This window comes from Brienomyrus brachyistius, chromosome 20 (genome assembly GCF_023856365.1).
Source record: "Brienomyrus brachyistius isolate T26 chromosome 20, BBRACH_0.4, whole genome shotgun sequence".
In the NCBI taxonomy this organism is placed as follows: domain Eukaryota; kingdom Metazoa; phylum Chordata; class Actinopteri; order Osteoglossiformes; family Mormyridae; genus Brienomyrus; species Brienomyrus brachyistius.
In genome coordinates, this window is record NC_064552.1 from 18,073,320 (window position 1) to 18,097,691 (window position 24,372).

A 24,372-nucleotide genomic window follows, 5' to 3' on the forward strand; every position below is an offset into this window, starting at 1 on the left:
CATTGCTTTGAAGGTCACTTTATGTCATTTTACGATTCATGAGAAACTGTCGGATAAGTTTACAGTCATCTCTGGCATTAGAAAGTTGCTTCTGCCCTTTACCCGCTGGTTTGTGGTCTTTCCCAGTGTCTCCTGTTTCACTTTGTTCTTGTGTACTGCTATCTTAGAAACTTTCGCATTTAAGGGAATGTCACTCTGTACGATGCACAAAATTGCATTATTAATGATAGTGTACAGGTATGTTTAGGTTTACTTTTGAGTATATTTGGGTTAATTTGGAATAGCTTGTAATTTTTTTTTCATAAAAACATAAAACATTTTAAGAAACAAACTAGGTGTGTAATTTGAGGAATGTCTTGTACGTTTCGAAGTATATGTGCAGGAATCCCTCGTAACAGCCTTCAGGAATATGCTTTTCATGTTGCCTTCTGCTTTGTGCTCTCCAGGGGTTCCCTCAGCCCCTGGTCAGGTTGCTGCTACAAGAAACACAAAAACATCCATTTTTGTGCAGTGGGATCCTCCCAAGAATCCACACGGCCTCATTGGCTACTACATTGATGCCTGTGTCCTGGGAACAAAAGCATGGACTCCATGTAATCACAGACCGTACAAGCACACCAGGTATTCAACAGCATTAATGAGGATCCATTGATCTATCTACATCAATTAATCACATCAGTCACATCAATCTAATCACATCAACTAATCATTCTGTACAAGCACACCAGCTATTCAATGACAGTAATGAAGATCCATTGACCTGCTTGATAGTGGGAAGTTTAAATGTAAATGTTTGATTGTGTGTATATACAGTATAGATAGCATTATATAGTATTATATACTGTATAGTGTATATACAGTATATATGTAGGTTAGTGATCTACCTGTCTGTCTGTCAGTGTGTCTGTCAGCATGTCTGTCTATGTTTGAACATGTTCTTACTGTGATTTGTTTAGGTTTGTGGTTCATGGGTTGACTCCTGGGGAATCCTATGTGTTCCGTGTACAAGCAGTAAATGCTTTTGGCCTCAGTGATGAATCTCAGGAGTCCTTGCCTATCCAGGTGGCAGATGCCCTTTGTAAGTACAGAGCATGAGAACCTGGTTCTTGGGCTACTTTGCACTCCAACCATTTTCTGCATTATGAGATTTTATTAGTTCATTATGAAATTGTCATGTACAACTTGTGGTAAATAATTTATAGTGTGCAGCTATATTAACAAAAATGTTAGAGGTATGTTTGAATAAAAATATTATACCAGACCATTAACCTCAAGCTGCAATACAAATTAATATTCTTTTTAATAGTAATTTGTCAGACTTATTGAGGCATTTAGCTGTTAATTATTGAGGCAAATAAATATCACGTTATTGTTTATCATTGTTGTTTATAATTTCTATATAATTTGGGCTCTGGCTATTACTATTTAGAGAGACATAATTTTCATCGATTCTCAGTGCAAAAATAGTGCAGTGGAAAAATGATTAACTGTAAACTAAGTACCTGACTGTATATAGTGGTATTTCAGTGTATTGTAGATCATAGTTTAATTATAGGAGATGACATGTCTTTCAACCAGAAGTTCTGACTTTAATGTCAGATCACAAACACACACTCCACAGCAGACATTACGCAGGTACTACATTTACTATTTACAACCCTGATGTAACATTATACACATTAAATCATAAGATTGGCATTCTTACATAATTTTGTAGTAACAGTGTTTGTAACCTGTTTCAGAATCCATCGTGAATGCAGATATGAGTATTGAGTTGTGAAAGGGTCCATTATGCGAGCATATATGATGATTGTGTTATAGCAGGGTCCATTGTGGGTGGAGATATGGTGTAATAAGATCCATAATGAGTGCAGATATGATTATTGAGCTGTAACAGCAATACAAATATGATTATTGACTTGCAAAAGGATGTTTTATGAGTACAGAAAATGTTGAGTTTTAATAGTATTTTTCATGAGTACAGAAATGGTTATTGACTTGTAGCAGGATGTTTTATAAGTACAGATACGATCATTGAGCTGTTACAGTAGCCATTATGAGTGCAGATATGTTTATTTAGACTGGCTTGATTAAATAATATTATGGGTAAAACTAAAATTAAAATCAGACTTTAAGTAACTTTGTGCTCGACTGCTTACCACTATCATTTGTCAGAGACTACTCCAAATGCTGTAGAAAATATTGGTTTTCTGCTTCACATGTCATTATATGAGATGAGGTATATGTTTTATGCAACATTTAGCTTGACTAAGCTGCGTGAATGCCTCCATTTTAGCCACACCCACTCCCGCATACGGGATCGCCCTGCTCTGCTGTGATGGAGCCTCCATGATTCTGGGATGGAAGCGGCCCAGGTATTCTGGTGGATCCAAGATAACTGGTTACTATGTTGACCAGCATGAGGCTTCTAGCACGGAATGGAAGGAGGTTAATGTGGTTCCTGTCAAGGAGAGAATTTTAAAGGTATGTTTCTATCAATAATTGAAGTATCATATACATTTACCAATGAATTAGCTAAGACTCGTGTTATTCTTTGTTCTCATCCCTGAACTCTGTAAATTATCTGTGTAGGTTGAAAATCTGAAGGAAGGAGCTTTTTATGAGTTCAAAGTTAAAGCGGCAAATCTTGCTGGAGTTGGACAGTCTTCTGAAAATAGTGAACTTTTTCACTGTGAGACCTGGAACATGCCAGAACCAGGTACATTTAAGAATGCTTTTGTGGTTGCTTACCTCATACTGTCATGCTTTCAGCTGCTTTATTGATTCTATAATCTATATATATATTTTTAATTCTATATATTGATAATATAATCCAATTTCCACTGCACCAGGTTCCTTACAATTAGTAATGATTGAACTTTTTTGCTTTATAAATATCCCAATATTTAATACAAGAAAATTACATATTAATATTCAAAATACCACACAGCCCTAGAATATTACAGGAAAATGTCATGCCATCCACATCTCATTGAATTTGCTATTCCAACCAGATTACCATTAAAGCTGGGGGATTTGCCCATGCATCCAATATTATTACTTTTTTTTTTACTTCTTTATCATTGTTTTCTGAGTTTGTATCTACACTTTGTCAGGATGGAGGATGTGTTTCGTGCTGGTGAGACAGCTTATTTGCATAACCAATTGACAATAAGCACATGTGCAAGTCCACTTCTCCCCAGCTGGTTTGATAATTTTGGTACTGGTTCCTGATTGGAAATCAATGGACATGTGAAAGTAATTTTTAGCAATACCAGGCACAGTGGAAAAGCGCTCGCAATTCCTATATTTTGAATTTAGGGGAAGAATCGGTGATGGGCTAATTAGCAAAACTAACTTTTTCAAGAGCAGATTTCATCCACAGGGTGTCTCTGCCCCAGTGGCCTAAAGGATAAGGCATTGATCTCCTAAGCTGGGGATTGTGGGTTCAAGTCCCATCTGGGGTAGCTTATTTAATAAATTTCTTTACCAATCAGCAAAGTATATTGCAACCAAATTTCACTGTACATGTAAATTGCTAATAAACAGTGGTGGGCAGTATTCTGTTAATCAGCAAAGTTAACTTTTTCAGTAGTGGATTATCAGTTTTCCTAACTTACCATTAGTGGGCCAATTAGTTCCGCTAACTGTAAATCCGCAAACATTTTTTCACAAGTAAAATGAATAAAGTTTAATGGTGAACAAAGTTTATAAACCCTAAAATCATATGCATTTGTTCCTGTATGTTGTGAGCGTGTCTGCAACATTCTGGGGGTATTTTTCATACGTGGATTACTCGTTTAAATGGAAGTAATTGTTGAAGATTTGACATGATCCTGGATCTGTCGGTTTTTCGAAACTCTCGCTGGATGTGTTGTCATAGCAGCACATCCAAATCCTCAAACCTGCTCCGAGCAGGTTTGTTCTGTGTAAACAAGGATTAGCTCGCACACGTAATCAGTCTCCATGCCTTGAAATCCAATCATGGCCACGCCATTCATGAATGAATGACCAATAGATATAGGCAGGGGCGCTGCTAAGGATTTTGGGCCCCATGAAAAGAATCTTGACAGGGCCCCCAACACAGTTTATTGGGGGCTTCTCTGGGCCCCCTCTCAGTCATGGGCCCCGAGAATCGTCATCGTTTACCCCCCCCCCCTTTACAGCGCCCCTGGATATAGGTGTGCAAGTGGAATGAGGGGTTTGTATCACAAAGCTAGATTTCTTGGTGGATAACTTATCGGATTTAAGGTAACCTAGTTTAAATGCACTTCATCGCTGTTCACTTACATTTGTGTAGTCTGGGCAAGTTTTCTGGCTAAGCAAGAAATCCTGGGGGGTATTCCATGAAAGTAGCTGAAGAAAGGCAAACTTTCCAGAAAAAGTCAGACTCAACCAAGCACCATCTCTAAACTTAGCCTCATGTCATTCCACGAACGCAGTTCAGCTTTAACTAATCAAGGTTCATTCAAGACAGAATTGCATAGTCTTAGTGCGCACACCCGCGATATCTAAGAAGCCAAAATGAATGGATGAACGATAGATCGACTAATGGAACCATAAAGCGTGTAAAACGAGAGCGGTGTTTTTTTCCGCTGCAGAACAAACGCTGCTGATGGAGCTATATGAAAAATCCAGCTAAAAAAAGGCAATACTGTGGCCATAAATACAGCCAGGGAGATGGCTTGGCAATGAATTGTGGTGGTACAGTGGTATATGCTGTCGCCTTATACTGCAGAAGTTGTTGGTTCGATCCCCATAGCCAATAGGGAACCTTCTAGTTTGAGTTCACGTTTCATTACTGTGTGATGTTATTCTGTATTATTTGATCATACATGTCCATTATAGCGAACAAACCACAGCTAAAAGCGGTCATGGGGACCAAATTGTTTGCCCGTTATAAGCGAAATTCCGTTATATGCGAGTCCGCTATATCCGATGTTTTTTCTGCATGTTCTTAAAGGCGCACGGCCGGGACCAGCGGACCTCGTCCGTTATAAACGATATTCCCTTATAAGCGAGTCCACTATAATGTAATTTTACTTTTATTATTTTGGAATTAATTGGAATGCTGAGACATGCTTTTTCTAGGCCTTATTTTATTGATTGTGTTCCAATCTCACGCAAGAAGTATCACGCAGAGGATTACTCCATTTTTATTTTTTATTCTCTGCTTTTACTCACAGCACTGACTACAGGGTTCCATTTTTTATATATGTATATAAATAACTCATTCTCCCGCTCATTCAAACAAAATCATGTCATTTTGGTACATTACACCTTACAGGTTAACAAAATAATTCAGTCAGATAATGTAAAATATTATGACAGATGAGGACATATAATTCAACAGATTACGTGACATGATCGCGGAATTTCGTCCGACGGAACGATCTTTTGGGAAACTGTTCTCATACGTCGGACGTTCTTTGAGACAACGCTTAACTACGTGAAACAGTTAACCTGGTCCAGAGGAGACTTGTTCACTTGCCTAAGTTACCATGGTAGCTCAGCGGGGATTCATTTAAGACACGTTGATGAAACGGAACTCCTACTTAAATTAGCCAGACTTGTCGAAGTAAATCAGATATTCCCTTAATCCCGCTTCGTGGAATACCCCCCTGCTTCAGGATACAGATTATTATTATGTAGCTCTCGGGTGTATTTTCTGGGGTCTGATTGACAGATCTGAAGACCAATAACGAGCTAGTTGTGGGTAAATAGTGCCATGTTTGTAGTCCCCAAGTTGCTTAACTGAGGGCAAATGTCAGTATTCCGAAATAGGAGTTCTCAGACAAAACTACTTATAGAAAACATAGAAAGAAAAGATTTGAACACAGATTTACTCAATAGACTACAAAATCCAGTGACACTCAACTGGATAAGTTTTAAATATGCCCTGATAATCACTCTAATCCAACAGATGGGACTTCAGTGTCAAACAGGAAAAAATTTTGCTATATAAAGTATGTTTTTATGAGTTTCAGAGCCAAAAACCAAACCAAAACTAGATTTATATAATAAAAGCTAGCAGTTAGTAATTATCATTAGCTTCAGCAATTTTTTTAGTGGCTTATCAGTTTAGCGCTACTGAATTAAATTTTGGAGTTAGCAAATTAGTAGTTATTGTTTGTGTGGGTTTGCATGTTTTTCCTGTGTCGTTGTGGGGTCTCCTCCAGGTACGTCAGTTTTCCTCCTAAAGTCCTAAAACACTCCCTTCCTTGGTCCTATGGGCTCTGGATACTCGTCAACCCTGAATAGGACAATCGGTTACAGAAAATGGTTGGATGGATAAGAGCCATGATTTAAAATTTAAGGATATAACAATGTTCATTAGAAATTACAGAATCGTTACAGAATTCGGTAGAAATGTTCAGTAGAAATTACACAGCAATTATGGGTTCTTATGAGTTCTCTCCTTTTGAATTTCAGGTCCTTGTCATGATATCTCTTTTTGTGAGATCAGGAATGACTCTCTGGTTGTTCAGTGGAAGCCCCCAGTTTACATGGGTAAAAGCGCCGTCACTGGGTACTTCATCGAAGTGTCCAAGAAGGGTACTGGCCAATGGGCCGCTGTCAATGACAAGAGTGTTGATCACTGCTATCTAAAGGTATGCCACTGCACAGTCCACAAAGAAGCATTTCCATTCTATTACAATTTCTATTAAAATAGAAAACTGCTCATTATTTCTATCCTGCATGTCACTTGGTCAAATAATCAAACCGGCTTTAAATGACTTGTATCTGATCCCTAGGTGTCCGAGCTGGAGAAAGGAGAGACTTACGTCTTCAGAGTGCGAGCGGCCAATGCACAGGGTATTGGACGGGCATCTGATGCCTCCGAGCCTGTGTGTGTTAAGGCGTTGCCAGGTAACATGAGATCGCCACAATGCTGAAGCTATTTTTAAGCTAACATCTCCATCTAAAGGGATGTGTTATTAATAAAAAGTGAATTGTAATCGATGGATAGGAATGCAGACACATATCAGTGTACTAGTGCTAGACAGACAACAGTCAAGGATATGCTGAAAAGTAGAAACTGAAATATCCTTTACTTAGTACTGTTTCAGTTTATTTTTGCAGATCTGTGGGCCAAAACAGTACAACACTAGCAGGGTGGATTCATGTGTATGGTGTCGAGTACATGAATTCAGAGGCACATCCTGATTTTCCTGAGTTCAATGTGCCCCTGGGTCAACAAGAGAGGGGCTTGTGTTTCACTTCTTTAACCAATCACAGTCTTCATTGTATGACATCATTGCATTAATTAAAACCAATGTTTTCTGTTAAGCAGCAGGGTGCACTGAATTACCTGTTTTATCGTGTATGCCTTTTGTTAAATATAAAACATAGGAACATACCTGCAAAGGCTATACAGAGCAATGTAAGGGTGCATCTTTTTTTCATTATGATAATAAATTGGTGATTTTAATAATAATTATAACAATGAGCTGAAGGACCTCGCTTGAGGGCCCGCAGACATATGGTTATTCAGTGGAGTCTGGGCTCATACCAGCGATTTTCTCATCACCAGCACAGAGGCTCAGCCGCACACTACCCCTGGCCAGGTAGTTTGAAGCCTTGAGTTTCAAAATGAGAAACAAATCGGACCTATGTGGTGATGTCATATAATGGAGCCTGTGATTGGTTAAAGTAGTGAAATGCAAGTCGTTCCCTTGTTGACCCAGGGACATGTTGAATTTGAGAAAATCAGGATGTCGCATTTCAGAGCAACTTATTTTCACATCAGGTACCAAGGAAATTCATTGTGGAGTGGATGAAGAAACCGGAGACGTGTATCTGTCCTTCGAAGCGTGTGAAGTGTCTGAGGTCTCGAAGTTTATCTGGTCAAAGTCCTACAAAGACATCACTAATTCTTCCAGAGTGACAATTGAAACCAAAGGGAGAAGGTAAATGTATTTCCCGTAAGCACCGTATGAAAAGAATGCCAGTACTCGGTGGGCTATAAGCACACACACCTTTGTATTCATATCTTTGTGGGGACCGTCTATTCATGTCTATGGGAAAAACCCAAATCCCAGCAATGACAACCTTAACCCCCATCCAGCCTTAACATTAACCATAAATAATCAAACAAAAAGTTTTTTTTGCCATTTGTAGTTTTTGATTGTCTGAACCTCATGTATTCTTATTGGCTATAAATAGTCATGTTCCCCATATACCTGTACATGGAATTGCATATTCAAAAATAGCTGTATTTCAGTCATAGAGGTTTTCATGTTCAGGTTTTCACCTCTGCATGAGATTAAGAGGGTACTTTTTGTGAATGTTCTTTATATAATTTAATTCACTCTAAATTATTAATTAAATAATGCTACGTTTTTTAGATCAAAAGTTATCTTCAAAAACCCAGACAAAGAAGATTTGGGAACGTACTCTGTCTTTGTGACTGACACTGAAAATGTGTCTGCCAGCACCGTCTTAAAGGAGGAAGGTAGGCTGTCAACTGGCACAACTCGCAGGAGAGTCGTAGTTGAAGCTGCAGGATTATAAAGAATGATCCGGATATTCTGTCTTGTTGGTATATATGATGACGTGTGAATTGATAATGGATGTTTTTCCTGCAGAGCTGAACAAAATGCTGGAACTGAGCTACGCAATCAGACATCCAAGTAAGTCTCTGTTACTCCTTATTTTCAACTTTTAATTTAGCTTAAAGATCATTGTATTTCCTCAATGGGAAATACAATATGGTTTTGGGACCGATCCACCACCACAAACACTCTCTCGTTAAACTCAAAAAGTATTCGAAGGATCTTTTTCAAACTTTGCAGACACATTGTATGGAACAACTGGAAGTGATAAAATTTTGAGACAAATTGCCCCAAAATTGAAGCAACATCTTTCTAGTGGAAGCAAAGGAAAGGGTCATTGCAGTTGACCTTGTGAATATAATAAACGTATAAGTATTTTATGGATCCTATTACTGCTAAGCATTATATGGATGAAGAAAGCACACTAGATATCATTTGAGATAAATTGCATCAAAAATAAATAAGCCATGTGGCAGAAAAGGAAGGAAATGGCAGCTGTGGAAAATATTTCGTCTTGTGATCACAGATGTTTTAAAAGTATTCCATGACTCTTTTTCAAACTTTGCTGACACATTGTGCTGCGGAAGATCTTAAAATGATCAAATTTTGAGACAAAATGCCGCTTAGTGGCATCAGAGGGAAGGGTGACTACAGAAAACACTTGACCATGTGAACTAGATAACTGTATTAGATTTTATTCCTCTATTTACTCTATGTAATCTTTGAGGGATCTTATTACCCACATGGATTATTATTCACAATAACATTACATGGATGAAAATTTACACCTGAATCAAATTACTCCCAAATTAAAACATCGGCACTAGTTGGCAGTAAAGGACAGAAAGGGACTTGTGTACAGCGGCATCTATGCCACCTAAACTTATTCCATGGTTGTTTCCTGGAACATTGAACTGATCAGTGGTTCTGAAACTGTAGGGCAGGAGATGATTGTGAATGTTCTAAAATGAAATCTGTATTTTCTTCTCATACCCAGCCACCTTGTTCAGCAGATTTTGTAGGTAGTCGGCTACCTGGTCGGCAAAATCAATCATCGGGACCTTGGCAAAATTAATTGTGGGGTAATAAATGTTGGGCTTTTATTAAGCAGTTTTGGATGAATAGGGAGCGTTTGTAGGTTAGGCTTGGGCGGTATTTAGGTAATATTTTTGATAAAACGCAGCATTTAATTTTTGGTGAAGTTTATTGTGGGTGACCTGCCCCTCACATGCTCAGTACAATGTATCATTGGAGAATTTAATCATATCACTTAGCTCTAGTCCTAGGCAGCACATGAAGGAACAGACACAGATCTGATGAACAGTATGATGGTATGAAAAATTATATACTGCTCAAGCCTACTGTAGGGGACTAGAGATAGGGGCTGGGGATGTAGGATGAATAGTGATTATATAGGGGAGAGGGGTTGACAGGGCTATCCGGAGAATACATCGTTGTCATTTTCATTGCCTTTTATATGCATTCTCATCTTAACTATTCTTATGGGAATATGGGAGCATGATAAGGGAACAGCCTCTGTGCCATGGAGTGGCCCTACTCCCATAAGACGACCTCAGGCTCCTTCGCCATAGGAGCATGCAGAGCCATCATCAGACCAATAAATGCCTTGCTTGAGTTGCCTGCTTCTAGCACTATGGAGCTATGGAGCCCCCACTGTGTTTAACAGCTGGCAGCAGAAATGGCGGCCTGAAGGCAGCCCGTCCATGAGGAAAAGCATGAAAGCTGGCTGATCAGAGCCCACCATTAAGGGGTCTTGGTTCTGTGCACTTTACGCCAGACTGTGCATCTTTGTGCTTTGGTCTTGGAAACAAACACATACCCAGTAGCATCCATGCCGCAGTAAATACTTTGGCTGAGTGCGTTATCTGTGTACCTGCAGTTTGCACATCAGCCATCTGGCCTTTTTGATAGTTTTCTCTTTTTGCTTTGGTGCCAGTTGCCTTACTGGGAATTGGTGATCATTGTAATATGTCTCACCTTGGTAGTTTGTGATTTAAGGCTTTTTTCATGCAGTGTTTCTGTCAATTTGTCCAGCCCCTATATGTCTGTCCTTTTTTATCCTTTTGTGCTTGCTGGTGCATCTGTCAGTATGAGGCTGTTCAGACACATTCAGACACACATTACTTTATTGCAGTCGTTCCTCTGAAGACAGAGCTGGCCTATGAGGTCCTGGAGAGAGGCCGCGTGCGCTTCTGGTTGCAGGCCGCGCGCATGTCCCCCGCCGTTTCCTACCGCTTCATCGCCAACGACAAGCAGATCACCACCAGTGAGGTGGGGGCTTCCAACTCCAGCTAACGAACCGACACATTTGCTATGAATGATGGTGAACTGTGGTACAGTAGCTGTGCTGTAGGAAGCACTGCTTTACGTAAATAATATTCAGAAATTAAAGACCAGTAGCAGCCAATAATGTGACAACTGCCAACAACGTAATCATTTTTAAAAATGGTAATAGTAGTCATTGGCTGCTACACATATTACATTATGCACAAAAAGTTATTAAATGTTTGATTCAGAAATGTTATTACGTTATTGGTAAGTTTTACATTACCAAGTGATATGATTAAGAGACAAATATATACAAATTTCCAAACTGTTTTTTCTTTACTTATGCTTTCACTGAAACGACCAAGAATACGATGGGCATATTATTGGCATTCTTTGAATAGCTGCCTAGTATGATTACAAGTCAATAGAAACAATAATTAAGGAAAGTAACTATATTTAACAATATTATTGCAAAAACATTTAAATTTTTTCAGGTGTGAACAGAACATGCAAATATGGAGAGGTTGTTGAATGATCGATGATTATTTAAACTTTTTTTCATTAAAATTACCCAGAGAACGAAAAATCATATTTATTCTGTTCGTTTAATGTTACCCTAAGGAACTGAAGAAATGCTGATATGCTTACTTGCTTTTCAGCTACACACCTGCCAGCTTTTTATCAGAGACAGATGAAGGAGATTTCTGATGCATTTTAATAATATTGTTTAGGAATTATCATGAGAACAGACTCCCACCATACATATGGATTTTTGTGCTGGAGTATTCTATATCTAAATGTTAATTACATACTGTATTCCACCAGTCCAATCAGAATCTTTATTTTTTTGTTTCAGGGCTACAAGTTAAGCCACAATGTTGCAACAGGAATTATTGAGCTCATGATGGAGCGTTTCACAAAGGAGAGTGAAGGGACCTACACGATTCAGATTCAGGATGGCAAAGCGAAGAATCAGTCATCTCTGTTGCTCATCGGTGATGGTAAGAGAATAATAAGAAGAGAGTAATGCCATATTAATAGCTCCAGTCAGGTTTAATGACCTACAGGTAGGCATTGACAAAGGACATACAATCCACAGTAATGCTCCAGGGGAAGGGGTACGAAATAGCAAAACAATGGGGCTGCAAGGGGTCAAATAAAAGCAGGACGATAAAATCAGTACTAATAAGGGTTATGTGTAAACACAAGAGAAACACAATCAGAAAACCATAAACACACACAGCAAAATTGGGAACAAACACAACAAAAAAATGCATCCATGTAGCGGCAAACACAATGACTGAATGAGGACAACTGCAAGAACCTAATTACATGGGACAGGAGTGAGTCAATACTAATTAACGAAACACTAGAGATTAGGGCAGTGTTTCCCAATCCGATCCTTGGGGACTCACAGCCGGTCCATGTTTTTGCTCCCTCTGAGCTCCCTGCCAAATGGCCCACATTTTTGCTCCCTACTAGGAACTAGGAGAGAGCAAAAACATGGACTGTCTCTGGGTCCCCAAGGACTGGATTGGGAAACACTGGATTAGGGCAACAAGGAACAGGTGAGGGTAATTAACAAGAACTAAGGAGTTTAACACTAGGCATACAAGTAAAACAAAATATTACTGCAAAACCAGACAGACACAGGCAGGAATGACCAGAACAGATACAAAACAAATATCTATACTTTAATACAAGGACAAAATAACCAAAGGGAAAAAACTCAAAATATCCTCCAAAGTTGAGGCTTGTCTCCTAACAGCCTCGAACCCACAACTGCAGGAGAGGCTCAGTCCTCTATGGCATATGCAGCCCATTTAGCCACATGGTGGCCCAGGGAGTGGCAAAACACACTAGGAACTAAGGGTTACACCAGGATGGCCAGCAACACCTGTTGGCCAAATGGGGAAAACAAGACAGAAAAGGATGTCAGGGATGGATCCTGGTAATGACTTGCTTTTTTTCGATTTCGCAGCTTTCAAGGCAGCTCTGAAGGAGGCCGAATTCCAGAGGAAAGAGTACATTAGGAAACAAGGTTGGTTATAAAGAGTGAGGTGACATTTTTATACATATTTAGAAAAAATACATATTATTAAAAAACATATATCTATCCATGCTACAGTCTAGTAATGTCTAAAATCTAGGGATGTAACAATACACTCAACTCACGATTCGATTCACGATTCTAATATGATTTTCTCATTATTTTTTAACAGAATGAGCAGCAGACAAATGTATTCAAAAATATTCCTTTATTTATCTTTCTAAACTGCGTAAAACTGTCCTCTTCTTAACAGGGCAACTGACATTGAATAAAATACCATTTTATTATTTTTAATCCCAAAATTTTTTAAATTTAAAAAAATCTTCAAATAAATAAATGGTAATGCTTTATATAAACTGCACCTTCATAATGCTTTTATATTGCATTCATAAAACGTTCAGTGCACCTTCATAATGCATCAACAATAATTTTCCTTAAGTATTCAGAAATCATTCATAAACATCATGCATGTATACCTTGACATCCTAACATCCCTTAACAGCTGTAATATACATTAATAACAAACATTATATATTAATAACAAACGTCATAATTGTATAATCATATAATGTTTGTTATTAATGTATATTAAAGCTGTTAAGGGATGTTAGGATGTTAAAGTGTACTTGCATGCTGCTAATGAATGTTCTATGAATGCATTATGAAGCTGCACTTAATATATAGCGTTTCCGAACAAACTAAGGCTTCTATGAACAGCTTTTTAGCGTGGTTTGCCCTTTTAATAATCTTTGCTCTGGCGGTGGTCAATTGAGCTCACTGTGGTGCCGGTGGACATGCTGAAGCATGTTTGATGTGCTATTTGTGAATGTTATCAGTCTTTTACAATGTCTGCACGCAGTTTTTGTCTTGTCTGTACTTTTCTCACCATTTTCATTTGTGATTACCAGAAAGCTAAAATGCTGCCACACCGCCAATTTAAGATTGAGGGGTGTGTCCTCAATTTCAAATTCGAATTTTTCTGTTAAAAAGTATTATGAAGTACTCCTAAAGTAGCGATTAATTTTCTACATCAGCCGGTTTAAATCGTCATACATTTACATCGATTTTAACCGAATCACGATTCATCGTTACATGCCTACTAATATCCATCACTAATGTGTTTTCTAACGGTTATAAGTTTATGCATGAATGCACAATGTGTGTGTTGGTCTCACTTGAAAAATTACTAAATTTTAACTGACATTGTAAATATCTGTACATCTTAATTCTAGGCCCCCACTTCCAGGATTATTTGTATTTCCAGGTGGAAGATGACTGCACTGTGTTACTTAAATGCAAGGTATATCAAACCCCAAAATTATATGAATATGCTAGTCACCAGCTCGGCTTGGAGTTTTATTATAATATTACATGTACAGTGTTTCTGATTTGTTTTTAATGGTTTACTTCACCTCTGCATTTGTGACAGCTTGCCAATGTCAAGAAAGAGACTGTCTTCCACTGGTACAAGGATGATGAGGAAATTGTTCTCGACACGCCAGTCAACGTGATGTCTGGAAGCTGTGCACTCCCTATCCCACTGGTAACATTTTTTAAATTTTAAAATACCATACTAAAGCTAGGACCACCTCAGTTGTGGTGCAGTAATTGCACAATATTGTAATAAGTAATTGTGCTAACCAAAACGTACTCTTTCTATTGATCAAACAGGATGTAAATTTGCAGTAACATTGCAGCCGAATTGCTTATCAGTAATTATACCTTCCCTTCTTAACACACAGCATTGCATTGCTGTTTATAGACTTATCTAAAGCAGACACTGTTCATCATTTCTTGTTAGTGAATAGAATCTCATTTAAACTCACAGCTGACAAAACTCACTGTGAAACCTGTAGACGACATAGGCAGTTGCCTCTAGGCACCAACTTGACAGGCAAATCATTTCGCCTCAGAATGGGCGCCAGCAGGGATGCCTGCCTAGAGTGCAACATCGGCTAGGAACGATACTGGAAACTGTAGTGGTGCATTTATTTGCTTAGTAAATTAATGAGATTGGGTCTGCGGGAGGCAGCTGAATTGTCATCTAATGAAACTGCACTTCCCATGTCCTTTCTCTGTGATACCGGAAAAGGAACTGAAATGTCATAACATCATACATTACTCCCTATTAAATACTGATCTCTTTCATGAAAAAAATAATTTTAGCAACATTAGCACATTGAATGGATCTGGATGTGAACACTGGCTTATTGTAAGAGCCAGGGAACCCAGTTAGACCAATGTTTTCCAATCCGGAAGAGGAAGCAAAAACATGCACTGTCTGCCGGTCCCTGAGGACCATATTGCGAAGCACTGACTTAGACAACTGTACTGTACAGCATTCTGTTGGGTGTAAGATGAGGAGTCGCCTGGCGCCCTCTGCAGGATAACACCTGACTAAATAATGACCCTTATACGTCTAAGGATACATTTTTTTATTTTTTTCTTTGTTGTTGTTCTTTAGTTTTCCAGGAAAGATCAAGGTATTTACAAAGCTACCCTTAGTGATGACAGAGGAAAAGATGTCTCCCTATTCGACATTTCGGGCAAAGGTATCGGAACATAGAACATGCAAGACATTCATTTTATTGGTCTTCTCCTCATTTAATTCATATTGATGGTTTATTAATCTGTTTAATTCCTCATTAGTTCCGCTGATGATTTTATGTATTTATTTCTGTTCTCTTCATGCAAATATCAACTTTGCTTTTTCTTTATAGTGTTTGAAGATATTATCAACGGCATTGCTCACATTGCTGGTATGGGCCATATGTTCATATTTATCTCTATATCTTTTATTTTCTACAGTAGAGGTTCCCAACGGAGGGCTTGGTTAGTTTCCAAAAATAACCTTTATGGTTATTGCATGCTTTACAGAGACAGTACCGTATACCCTTTTGCTTCACTATCAAATGTATTTAATCCCTCCTAAATGCAATGAAATCCCTGAATTTCTATAGTCTTGCTTCGTGTTGTGCCTGGATTGATTTGTGACATACGTAAAAAGTCCAGCAACAGAGCGTGTAAGTGAGGGTTACCGGCTGCCTGTTAGTTGCGCTCGCCGCTGAAAGCCTGTCCCGTCTGTGGCAGGCTCCTCCGCGTCCGAGCTGGTGCTGCAGTGCACCCCAGAGGGCATTCGGCTGCAGTGCTACATGAAGTACTATACCGAGGAGATGAAAACACACTGGTTTCACAAGTAAGGTCATTATTCTCTTCCTAAAGTGATCAGTTCAGTCCTCAATCTCTTTTAACATCTTTTTAATATTCAATCTGCCACAGCCACAGGCTTCATGCGTATGATTTTGAGTCCAGCATATAATACAGTTGTAAGTTACAGAAATGGGTACTTTGTTCCATGGTTGATATATGGCTGCAGGTGTCATAGAGATGTAGGGAAGGTTCCATCCGCCTCTTTCACTCCCTAAGATGCCATTTATATGGCATAAAAGGGTTTGCCTAAAAAGCAAAAGGCTAAAAGTGCTGTTGTATGGCCAAGCTAGTGTTGCCAATAAAAAAAGAATCCTCTTTGGTCTCTCGTGTTTTTTGCATACACTGTATATAAGATAAGGCTTTCTTTGTCAGAAGAACATATTGTCAGATTTTGTGTTTTAGACCAGAGGACTCATCAGGTTTAAAAATGTTTACATTTTTCAAAAATAAAATACATATTAGGACTGTTGGGTACCTTTTTATCATTTGAATGCCTTGATATGCAGTTCAGGATCTGTCTGGCTTTTGATTCCAAGGCTTTTGAGCTGGACTCTGCTGATTCTTCTCGTTAATCACATGGACGTGCACCTTGCAGCTCATATTAGGATATTTAATAAATGCTGTGAATTGTGGGAAACACCATTCTGGAAAGCGTGTCGGAAAAGCGCCTTGTCTTACGATTCAGGGAGAGCAAGATCTCGTCCTCGGAGAAGATGAGGATCGGCGGCACTTCGGAGATGGCCTGGATGCAGATCTGCGAGCCCACCGACAGGGAGAAGGGCCATTACACCATCGAGATCCTGGACGGCACCACGTCACACACGCGCACCTTCGATCTCTCTGGGCAAGGTGGGGACCTTTTAAGCAGCACTGTGTAAGGCTTGAAAAACACTGACCCTAGTGATGAACCTGCCCCATCGCAGTAAATTAAAATGAGTTTTATCTGAATTGCCCTGTAGACAGCTTCACTATCTTATAATGAACCCAACTCTGTATATTAATGAAATACTCTAGAAACTCTGATACTACTAAAATATCACGTAAAAATATCACAAGCTTACATTGTCTGCCACATTATGTTAAGATAGCATTGCGGAGGATACATTTTTGACACGTGTTTATCATTACAGCATACAATGAGGCGCATGCGGAGTTTCAGAGGCTGAAGTAAGGCACCCATCGCATGTGTTATTATCTGTTAAAAAGCAAAGAAATCCCTGTCTGCTTTTATATCCAAAATGACCTGTTAAATATGAAGCTTTCTCACTGTATTTTCCTTTTTTTCCAGGGCAGCAGCGTTTGCAGAAAAGAGTAAGCATCCAGACAGCACTGCATTTACAGAGGGGCCCTGGTTTGTTATATGTGTAAAGTGAAACCTCTATGCTGCTTGTTTGCATATTCAGATCGCGGCAGAGTGGTCGGCGGACTCCCCGATGTCGTCACCATCATGGAGAAGAAGGTAAAACATCCATTAATTGATTTTTATTTATTCATGCAGACATTTGTGTCAGAGCTTATGAATCAAAGCTGTACCTAACCCTACCTCTATTAAGCCTGATGAAAACGTGTAACATGTATTTAAATTAAAAATGTAAATGAACATTTTATTTTAATACATTTATGTTTCGAAAAGGACTGGTTTTATCAAATGAAAGTTAAAAAATTAAATCAAATGACGTGGAATTAAAAAAAAGCTGATGATTTGCAACTAAGAATCATAAGAATAAGAGTTTATTATGTTCAAAGAGTTACTGGTGAGTAGGATTGGGAATTGACAGAGACCTCCCAAAGAGATACTGTATTGATATTTGTTTGATGATTTTATGTGTGTCGTGTTTCTTTGAACAGTTTTTGTCAGGTCAACATTTAAAGTAAAGTAATGGTTGGCCTACACATATTCCTTATGTGCTGTCTGGTTACATCATTTTCGGTTTTGAACACACAATTAAAGGAATGAATGCATTTCCTGACACAGACAAAACCTAAATTCACAAGTAAGTGTTCAATATGGTGGGGCGACATGGTGGAGCAGTGTTGCCTCATGCCTCTGGGACCTGGGTTCGAGTCTCTGCCAGGGTTCCATGTGTGTGGAGTCTGTATGTTCTCTCCATGTTGTTGTGCGGCCTACTCCGGGTACTCTGCTTTAGAGTAGAAAAACATGCTGAGACTCATTACAGTTACCAGGTTGCCTGTACAGTAGGTGTGTCTGTATGAGTGACTGGCGTGTGAGTGGATGGAGCGTGAGTGTGACTGTGATGGGCCCCATCCTGGAATGTTCCTTGCCTTATGCCGATAGTCTCTGGAGCCCCTGCAATCCTAAACAGAATAAATGGTTTCAGATGATGGATGTTCAAAATGGAACTTGTATAAATACTGGCTGTGAGTTGCTTATGGCTACTGCTAGAGAGCTCAAAGACCCTCCAGTGTCATTTAAATCAAGGATGTGGGAACATTTCAGATTCCTAATAAAGTACATCAACACTGGAGAGAGTGCAGGTGATAAGACCAAGGTTTTCTGTTGCTGGAAACACATCCAACATAACTTAGCTAACGCATTTGAGACGGCATCATGCGAATGTGTGTACGACCGGAGCACAGCAGAAACAGCCTTTTCAGATCCCCATGGCATTTAAGCCGCTTTTGGCAGGAAATTCAGAGCGGGCTAAAAAAAAAGAATTACTAAGGTTGTAGGGATATGTGACCATAAATGGTATAACAGAGGATATAGTTCATGATGATTGTTATGATCCTGTCATACTTTTTAATTTTTGTCTTATTTATTTTTATTATGGAAACAAGCATCTCTTTTTATTTAGACATGTCAGCAGGCACATTGTCACATGTTTGTTTACAACTGTGTGTATATTGTGTTTGTATTTTAAATAATAAATACAGTGGTACCTCAGAACTCGAACTTAATCTGTTCAGAACTCGGGTTTGAATCCTAAAAAGTTTGAGTTATGATCGAATTTTCCCCATAAAAAATAATGGAAAACCAATTAATTGGTTCCCGGCACCAAAAGAATTACACCTACTTTTTTTTGTATTTAAACACAAAATGAACAGGAATAAACAAGGAGAGTGTGATGTCTTGTGCACGACCGGCTAGTGGGGAAGCAGATCCGGGAGACGAGAGTCTTACTCAGGGCAATTGGGGAACAACACAGGACAAACATCAATAACAGATCTAAGGGAGACAGGCTAGCACACAGACTAAATACACAAAACTAAGGGACAGAAACGCAGAACAGCTGAGAACAATCAGGAATTCACACAAGGTAAATGAGGGGGCGTGGCACACAGGAGGATCGTACAATCCGGGCGTGACAATGGGCATATACTAAACATATCTAAGCACATTTATCAAATCAGTAATTTGTAAAGTAAGAAAATAAATGTATCCAAACAATGTGTAAAGTTAAAAGAAAAAAAAACAATTACGCCGTGTGTAACATTTTTTTTTAATGGCTTCCAAAACGATAAGGAATGTACCCCAACACTTTCCGAAGCCATGCCCCAACACTGCACCAAGACTAGACTATGCCATGCGGCCCATTGTTTATTTTTATTATTACTCTGTATTCGTTCATTTGTCGTAAATTGCAAACTTTTAGGTTGTAACATTTGTACAACTGTTGCATAACCTTTTGGTGAGCAGTGGCTACCAAAATGATATAAAGTACAGTGTATTACCTGATATTTTCAATAAAAAAGCACTATCACCAACAAACGATGCCATCACAGCGAATGCGAGGCTGAGACTGAAGAGTTCTAGTTCTTTTTTTTTTCGAACTGGTTGGTTTGAAGAAATTCGAGTTTGAGTACTGAGGTACCACTGTAGTTTGAAAACTAACCAAATTGCACCAAACCTTGAACCAAGCAGGTTCTTTAATTGAGCCGGTGCTGGAAAAATCTCTGCACATGATTGCTCATTCATGATACTACCATGCCAGACTCGCACATGTCAGAGCCTTAACAAAATTGGGCTGGATGCAACTATTCAAATAAATATATTATAAGTAACAAACGTGACCAACATAATTACAGTAAGCCACATTTGAAATTACATGTAAAAATCTAATTCTAACTCTTGTGCCGATATAAAAATGCCACCTCAAAGAATTGCAATTTTGTACCACAATCGATCTCCTTCCCATCTCTGCTATTTACCTCTGTAATATTAAACCTATGAAAAGGATACATTTCTTCATACAACAATATCTGTAAACATAACATTTCTTTTGTTGTTATGAACACTGAACATTTAGCCATATACATAAGGTATTTGTAGTGGCTCTGATTATCCATGGTGCATTAACAGCCTTTCTTGTGCAGTGAGCGGCTGTAGTAGCCATTAACATCCCCGGCCACCTTCTAAATGAAACGGCCTTTGTCTCTCTGCCTTCTTTGTAGACTTTGAGCCTGACTTGCACCATATGGGGCGATCCCACCCCTGAGGTCACCTGGTTCAAGAATGAGCAGGAGGTGATTCCTGATGACCACATTTTGATCTCCTTCGAGGGGGGAAAGTTTTCAAGTCTTACCATCAAGTGTGTGACCTCCGAAGACTCCGGGAAGTACAGCATTAATGTGCGGAACAAGTATGGTGGCGAGTTTGTTGAGATAACTGTAAGTGTCTATAGGCAGGGTGAAGAAATCCCTGAGCCCAAACTGGGACAGAGGTCGGGGGGGGGCGTAACCTCCAAATCCTCCCCCCAAGCATCTCAGCCCACTAAGTCCCCGATGACCCCTCCCCAGAGTGCTAAGTCGCCCACTCCCGCTCCCTCAGTCAAGTCCCCCACTCCCTCTAGTGGCGCGAGGTCCCCCACCCCACGCCAGGAAACCAAATCGCCCACCCCCCCCAGAAATGTGAAGTCCCCGACTCCCCCCAGGAGGAAGTAAAGGGGGAATGAGGGTGCAGCTATGCAAGGAAAGGCATGAGAAAAGACAGGATAATTAGAATCATACATTAATTGAAAGAATGAAAAGATGAATCAGAAAAGTAGCATGAGAGAGAGGTGGAGTGCACCTCATCAGTTATTGAAGTGCCTGAATTCACAAATAAAATAAAAAAAGAAAAGTTTTATTGGTTTCTTAAAAGCTGTAAATCAAGTTTGCCACCAGAGTCTCAGATGAGTCATCTGCTTATATAGGCTAAACGTGCTGATTCTAGCAGATTCTTCCACAGGAAGTTAACCTGTCACCTCTCCAGATAAACAAACACAATTACCTGGTGCCAGTTACCTACTACTTTGTGCCAATAAAGCATGTGAATCACCCTCCCTGTGTTTTCTGAAGTTGTCTCTCTGTAGATGACAGATGCAGTTTTCATGTTACTGATTGAAGTGGTGGAATGAAAATGCATGTTAGGATAAATGCTGCATAAATCAGAAACTGGGAGTGTAGCTGACAGGCAGCCAACAGTCAGCACACCTCATGTAAAACCTCTCACTTCACAAACTGATGCCTGCTTATAACAATTTAATGTCGTGTAACACATTTCACATTTTTGACAAACACTGCCTTAAAAATGGTTTTAAAAATGACAAAGGTAAAGCTTATGTCAAACTGTTATATTTAAAAAATGAATTGAAAAAAAGTAATGTTATATTCTGTAGAATTCACAGAATAATTCTTGTCATTTATGTGAGCAGCACAATGTTCATGTACAAACATATTGTTTTACTTTTTATTTAAGCACTATTTGAAGTCTTTAGTCATTTTTATTTTGAGAGGGCTTTCAGTCATTCTGAAGCGGTTATAAAATTTAAACAAGAATGTAATGCAATAAAAGAAAACATATCTATGCATTGCATTAAGTTGTTGACAATTACGCATCTCATGTACGCATCTTATGTAACATACTACTGCAACAGAGTAACTGGTGGGATCTCCCAGGTAAGGCACTAATACACTATTTGTCTTACAGAAACACTAGACACAAGAGAAAATAATTTTATATCTCATGTAAAAAATGACAGTTTTTACCTAAAGTTTGGCCGCAAACGATATTTGTGTCATAAGATAACAACAAAATAAAAAAAAAAAAAACAGTAAATTGTGCCTATGTGTCACGATCAGTACGGAACCTTGCGGCGATTGTGCGGGCAAGGTGGGCAAGGAGCAGGCAGGCAAGCGGGATACGGGGAAAATGGGTCTTTAATCGGGAAGGTACGGGCAGGACGGGACATAGGCATCGACAACATCAATGACGGACAGGGTAAACAGGTAAGACCAGGACTTAAATAGGACAAGACTATCTATTACTAAAGTAATCAAACAAAGCTGGAAACAATCAGGGTAGCACATGTGGGTAATCAGGGGGCGTGGCACACACGAGGAGCGGACGAGCCGGGCATGACACTATGCCTGTTTTCGATGCATTGCATGTACTTTCTGGAATAGAAGCAGAATCACACACAGAAGAGCTGAGCAGAGTTTTTCATCGTAACACGATGACTTACTGAGTAATTATTCTGCAGCCTGTTATGTTGTTTGGACAGTTTATATAACTGAAGCCACATTCTGACAGTCAAAAGCTGCTATGTGTTGGGGCCAGTGCCGCAGGGTAAATTGGCGGTGGGGGGGGTTTCCTCTTTGTTCAGCATTGTTTTGGGTCACTATAAAATGTTATGCGATGTGAGAGTGTTACCCTGATTTTTAACCACCTGTACTGCGCTGGACTATCTTATCAGGCATAGAAAAGAATGAACGAAACAAGGGATTCCAGTCTGAAGGTAGAGTTTCTGAGCGTGGTCATATGACGTTTTACCCTTTAGGACAGCTTTGTAGAACAATGTATGTATGTCTTATGTACAGTGGTGCTTGAAAGTTTGTCTACATTTCTGCTTAAATATGACCTGAAACCTCGTCACATTCTCACACAAAGTAGATAAAGAGAACCCAGTTAAATAAATGAGACAAAAAAAAATTCACTTGGTCATTTATAAATTGGCGAAAATGATCCAATATTACATATCTGTCAGTGGCAAAAGTATGTGAACCTTTCATTTCAGTATCTGGTGTGACCCCCTTTTGCAGCAATAACTGCAACTAAACATTTCCAGTAACTGTTGATCAGTCCTGCACATCGGCTTGGAGGAATTCTAGTCCATTCCTCCTTACAAAATAGCTTCAGCTCTGGGATGGTAGTGGGTTTCCTAGCACAAACTACTCGCTTCAGGTCCTTCCACAACATCTCAATTGCATTAAGGTCAGGGCTTTGACTTGGCCATTCCAAAACATTAACTTTATTCTTCCTTAACCATTCTTTCATAGAACAACTTGTGTGCTGAAGATCGTTGTCTTGCTGCATGACCCACTTTCTCTTGAGATTCAATTCATGGACAGATGTCCTGACATTTTCCTTTAGCATTTGCCGGTATAATGCAGAATTCATTGTTCCGTCAATGATGGCAAACTGTCCTGTCCCAGATGCAGTAAATCAGGCCCAAACCATGATAATACCACCACCATGTTTACCAGATGGGATAAGGTTCTTGTGCTGGAATTCAGTGTTTTCCTTTCTCCAAACATAACGCTTCTCATTCAAAACAAAAAGATCTATTTTGGTCTCATCTGTCCACAAGCCATTTTTCCAGTAGCCTTCTGGCTCGTCCACGTGATCTTTATCAAACTGCAGAAGAGCAGCAATGTTCCTTTTTTCTCCTTGCAATCCTGCCATGCACACCATTGTTGTTCAGTGTTCTTCTGATGGTGGACTCATGAACATTAATATTAACCAGTGCAAGAGAGGCTTTCAGTTGCTTAGAAGTTGCCCTGGGGTCCTTTGTGACCTGGCCGATTATTACACGCCTTGCTCTTGGACTGATCTTAGTTGTTCGACCACTCCTGGGGAGGGTAACAGTCGTCTTAAATATCCTCCATTTGGACACAATCTGTCTCAATGTGAATTGGTGGAGTCAGAATACTTTACAGATGTGTTACGTGCCGTAAGGTTCAGGGGGAGGGATTGCCCTGCAGATCCTGATCGTCGCCCGTTGCTCCCTTCGACTCCGCCTCCCGGACCTGGCCACGCCCCAACCTTCGACGCTGCTTCCGCATTTATGATTGAAAAAGCCGTGGCGGGAAATTAGCGGGAGCTCTGCTCTTGGTTGGTTTTGTTGTTGGTTTGCTTGCGTTCTTTTGGATTGATTGGTGTATGGCAGTTTTGGTTTTCTGGTTTTCGTCTCTTGCTTTGCCCTTCTGTACCTTTGCCTTCTGTTTTGACTGCTTTCTGGTTGTGATCTCTTGTCTTCTTACTGACTC

General features: G+C 39.5%; 1 protein-coding gene across 1 annotated transcript in view; it reads left to right on the forward strand.

Moving 5' to 3' along the window:
* The window catches only part of myom2a (myomesin 2a), a 38,214-nt gene extending 16,831 nt beyond the window's left edge, over positions 1-21,383 (forward strand). Inside the window, exons 17-38 of the mRNA XM_048987828.1 lie at positions 447-621; positions 957-1,078; positions 2,297-2,484; positions 2,593-2,719; positions 6,433-6,611; positions 6,756-6,870; positions 7,751-7,910; positions 8,349-8,455; positions 8,589-8,633; positions 10,711-10,847; positions 11,701-11,845; positions 12,826-12,885; positions 14,127-14,194; positions 14,324-14,437; positions 15,359-15,446; positions 15,615-15,653; positions 15,985-16,090; positions 16,790-16,953; positions 17,235-17,271; positions 17,393-17,415; positions 17,508-17,563; positions 20,518-21,383. Coding sequence (XP_048843785.1) covers positions 447-621; positions 957-1,078; positions 2,297-2,484; positions 2,593-2,719; positions 6,433-6,611; positions 6,756-6,870; positions 7,751-7,910; positions 8,349-8,455; positions 8,589-8,633; positions 10,711-10,847; positions 11,701-11,845; positions 12,826-12,885; positions 14,127-14,194; positions 14,324-14,437; positions 15,359-15,446; positions 15,615-15,653; positions 15,985-16,090; positions 16,790-16,953; positions 17,235-17,271; positions 17,393-17,415; positions 17,508-17,563; positions 20,518-21,006 — 2,744 coding nt within the window. The 3' untranslated portion in view covers positions 21,007-21,383. The remainder of the gene's footprint in view (positions 1-446; positions 622-956; positions 1,079-2,296; positions 2,485-2,592; positions 2,720-6,432; positions 6,612-6,755; positions 6,871-7,750; positions 7,911-8,348; positions 8,456-8,588; positions 8,634-10,710; positions 10,848-11,700; positions 11,846-12,825; positions 12,886-14,126; positions 14,195-14,323; positions 14,438-15,358; positions 15,447-15,614; positions 15,654-15,984; positions 16,091-16,789; positions 16,954-17,234; positions 17,272-17,392; positions 17,416-17,507; positions 17,564-20,517) is intronic.
* Positions 21,384-24,372: the final 2,989 nt, after the last annotated feature.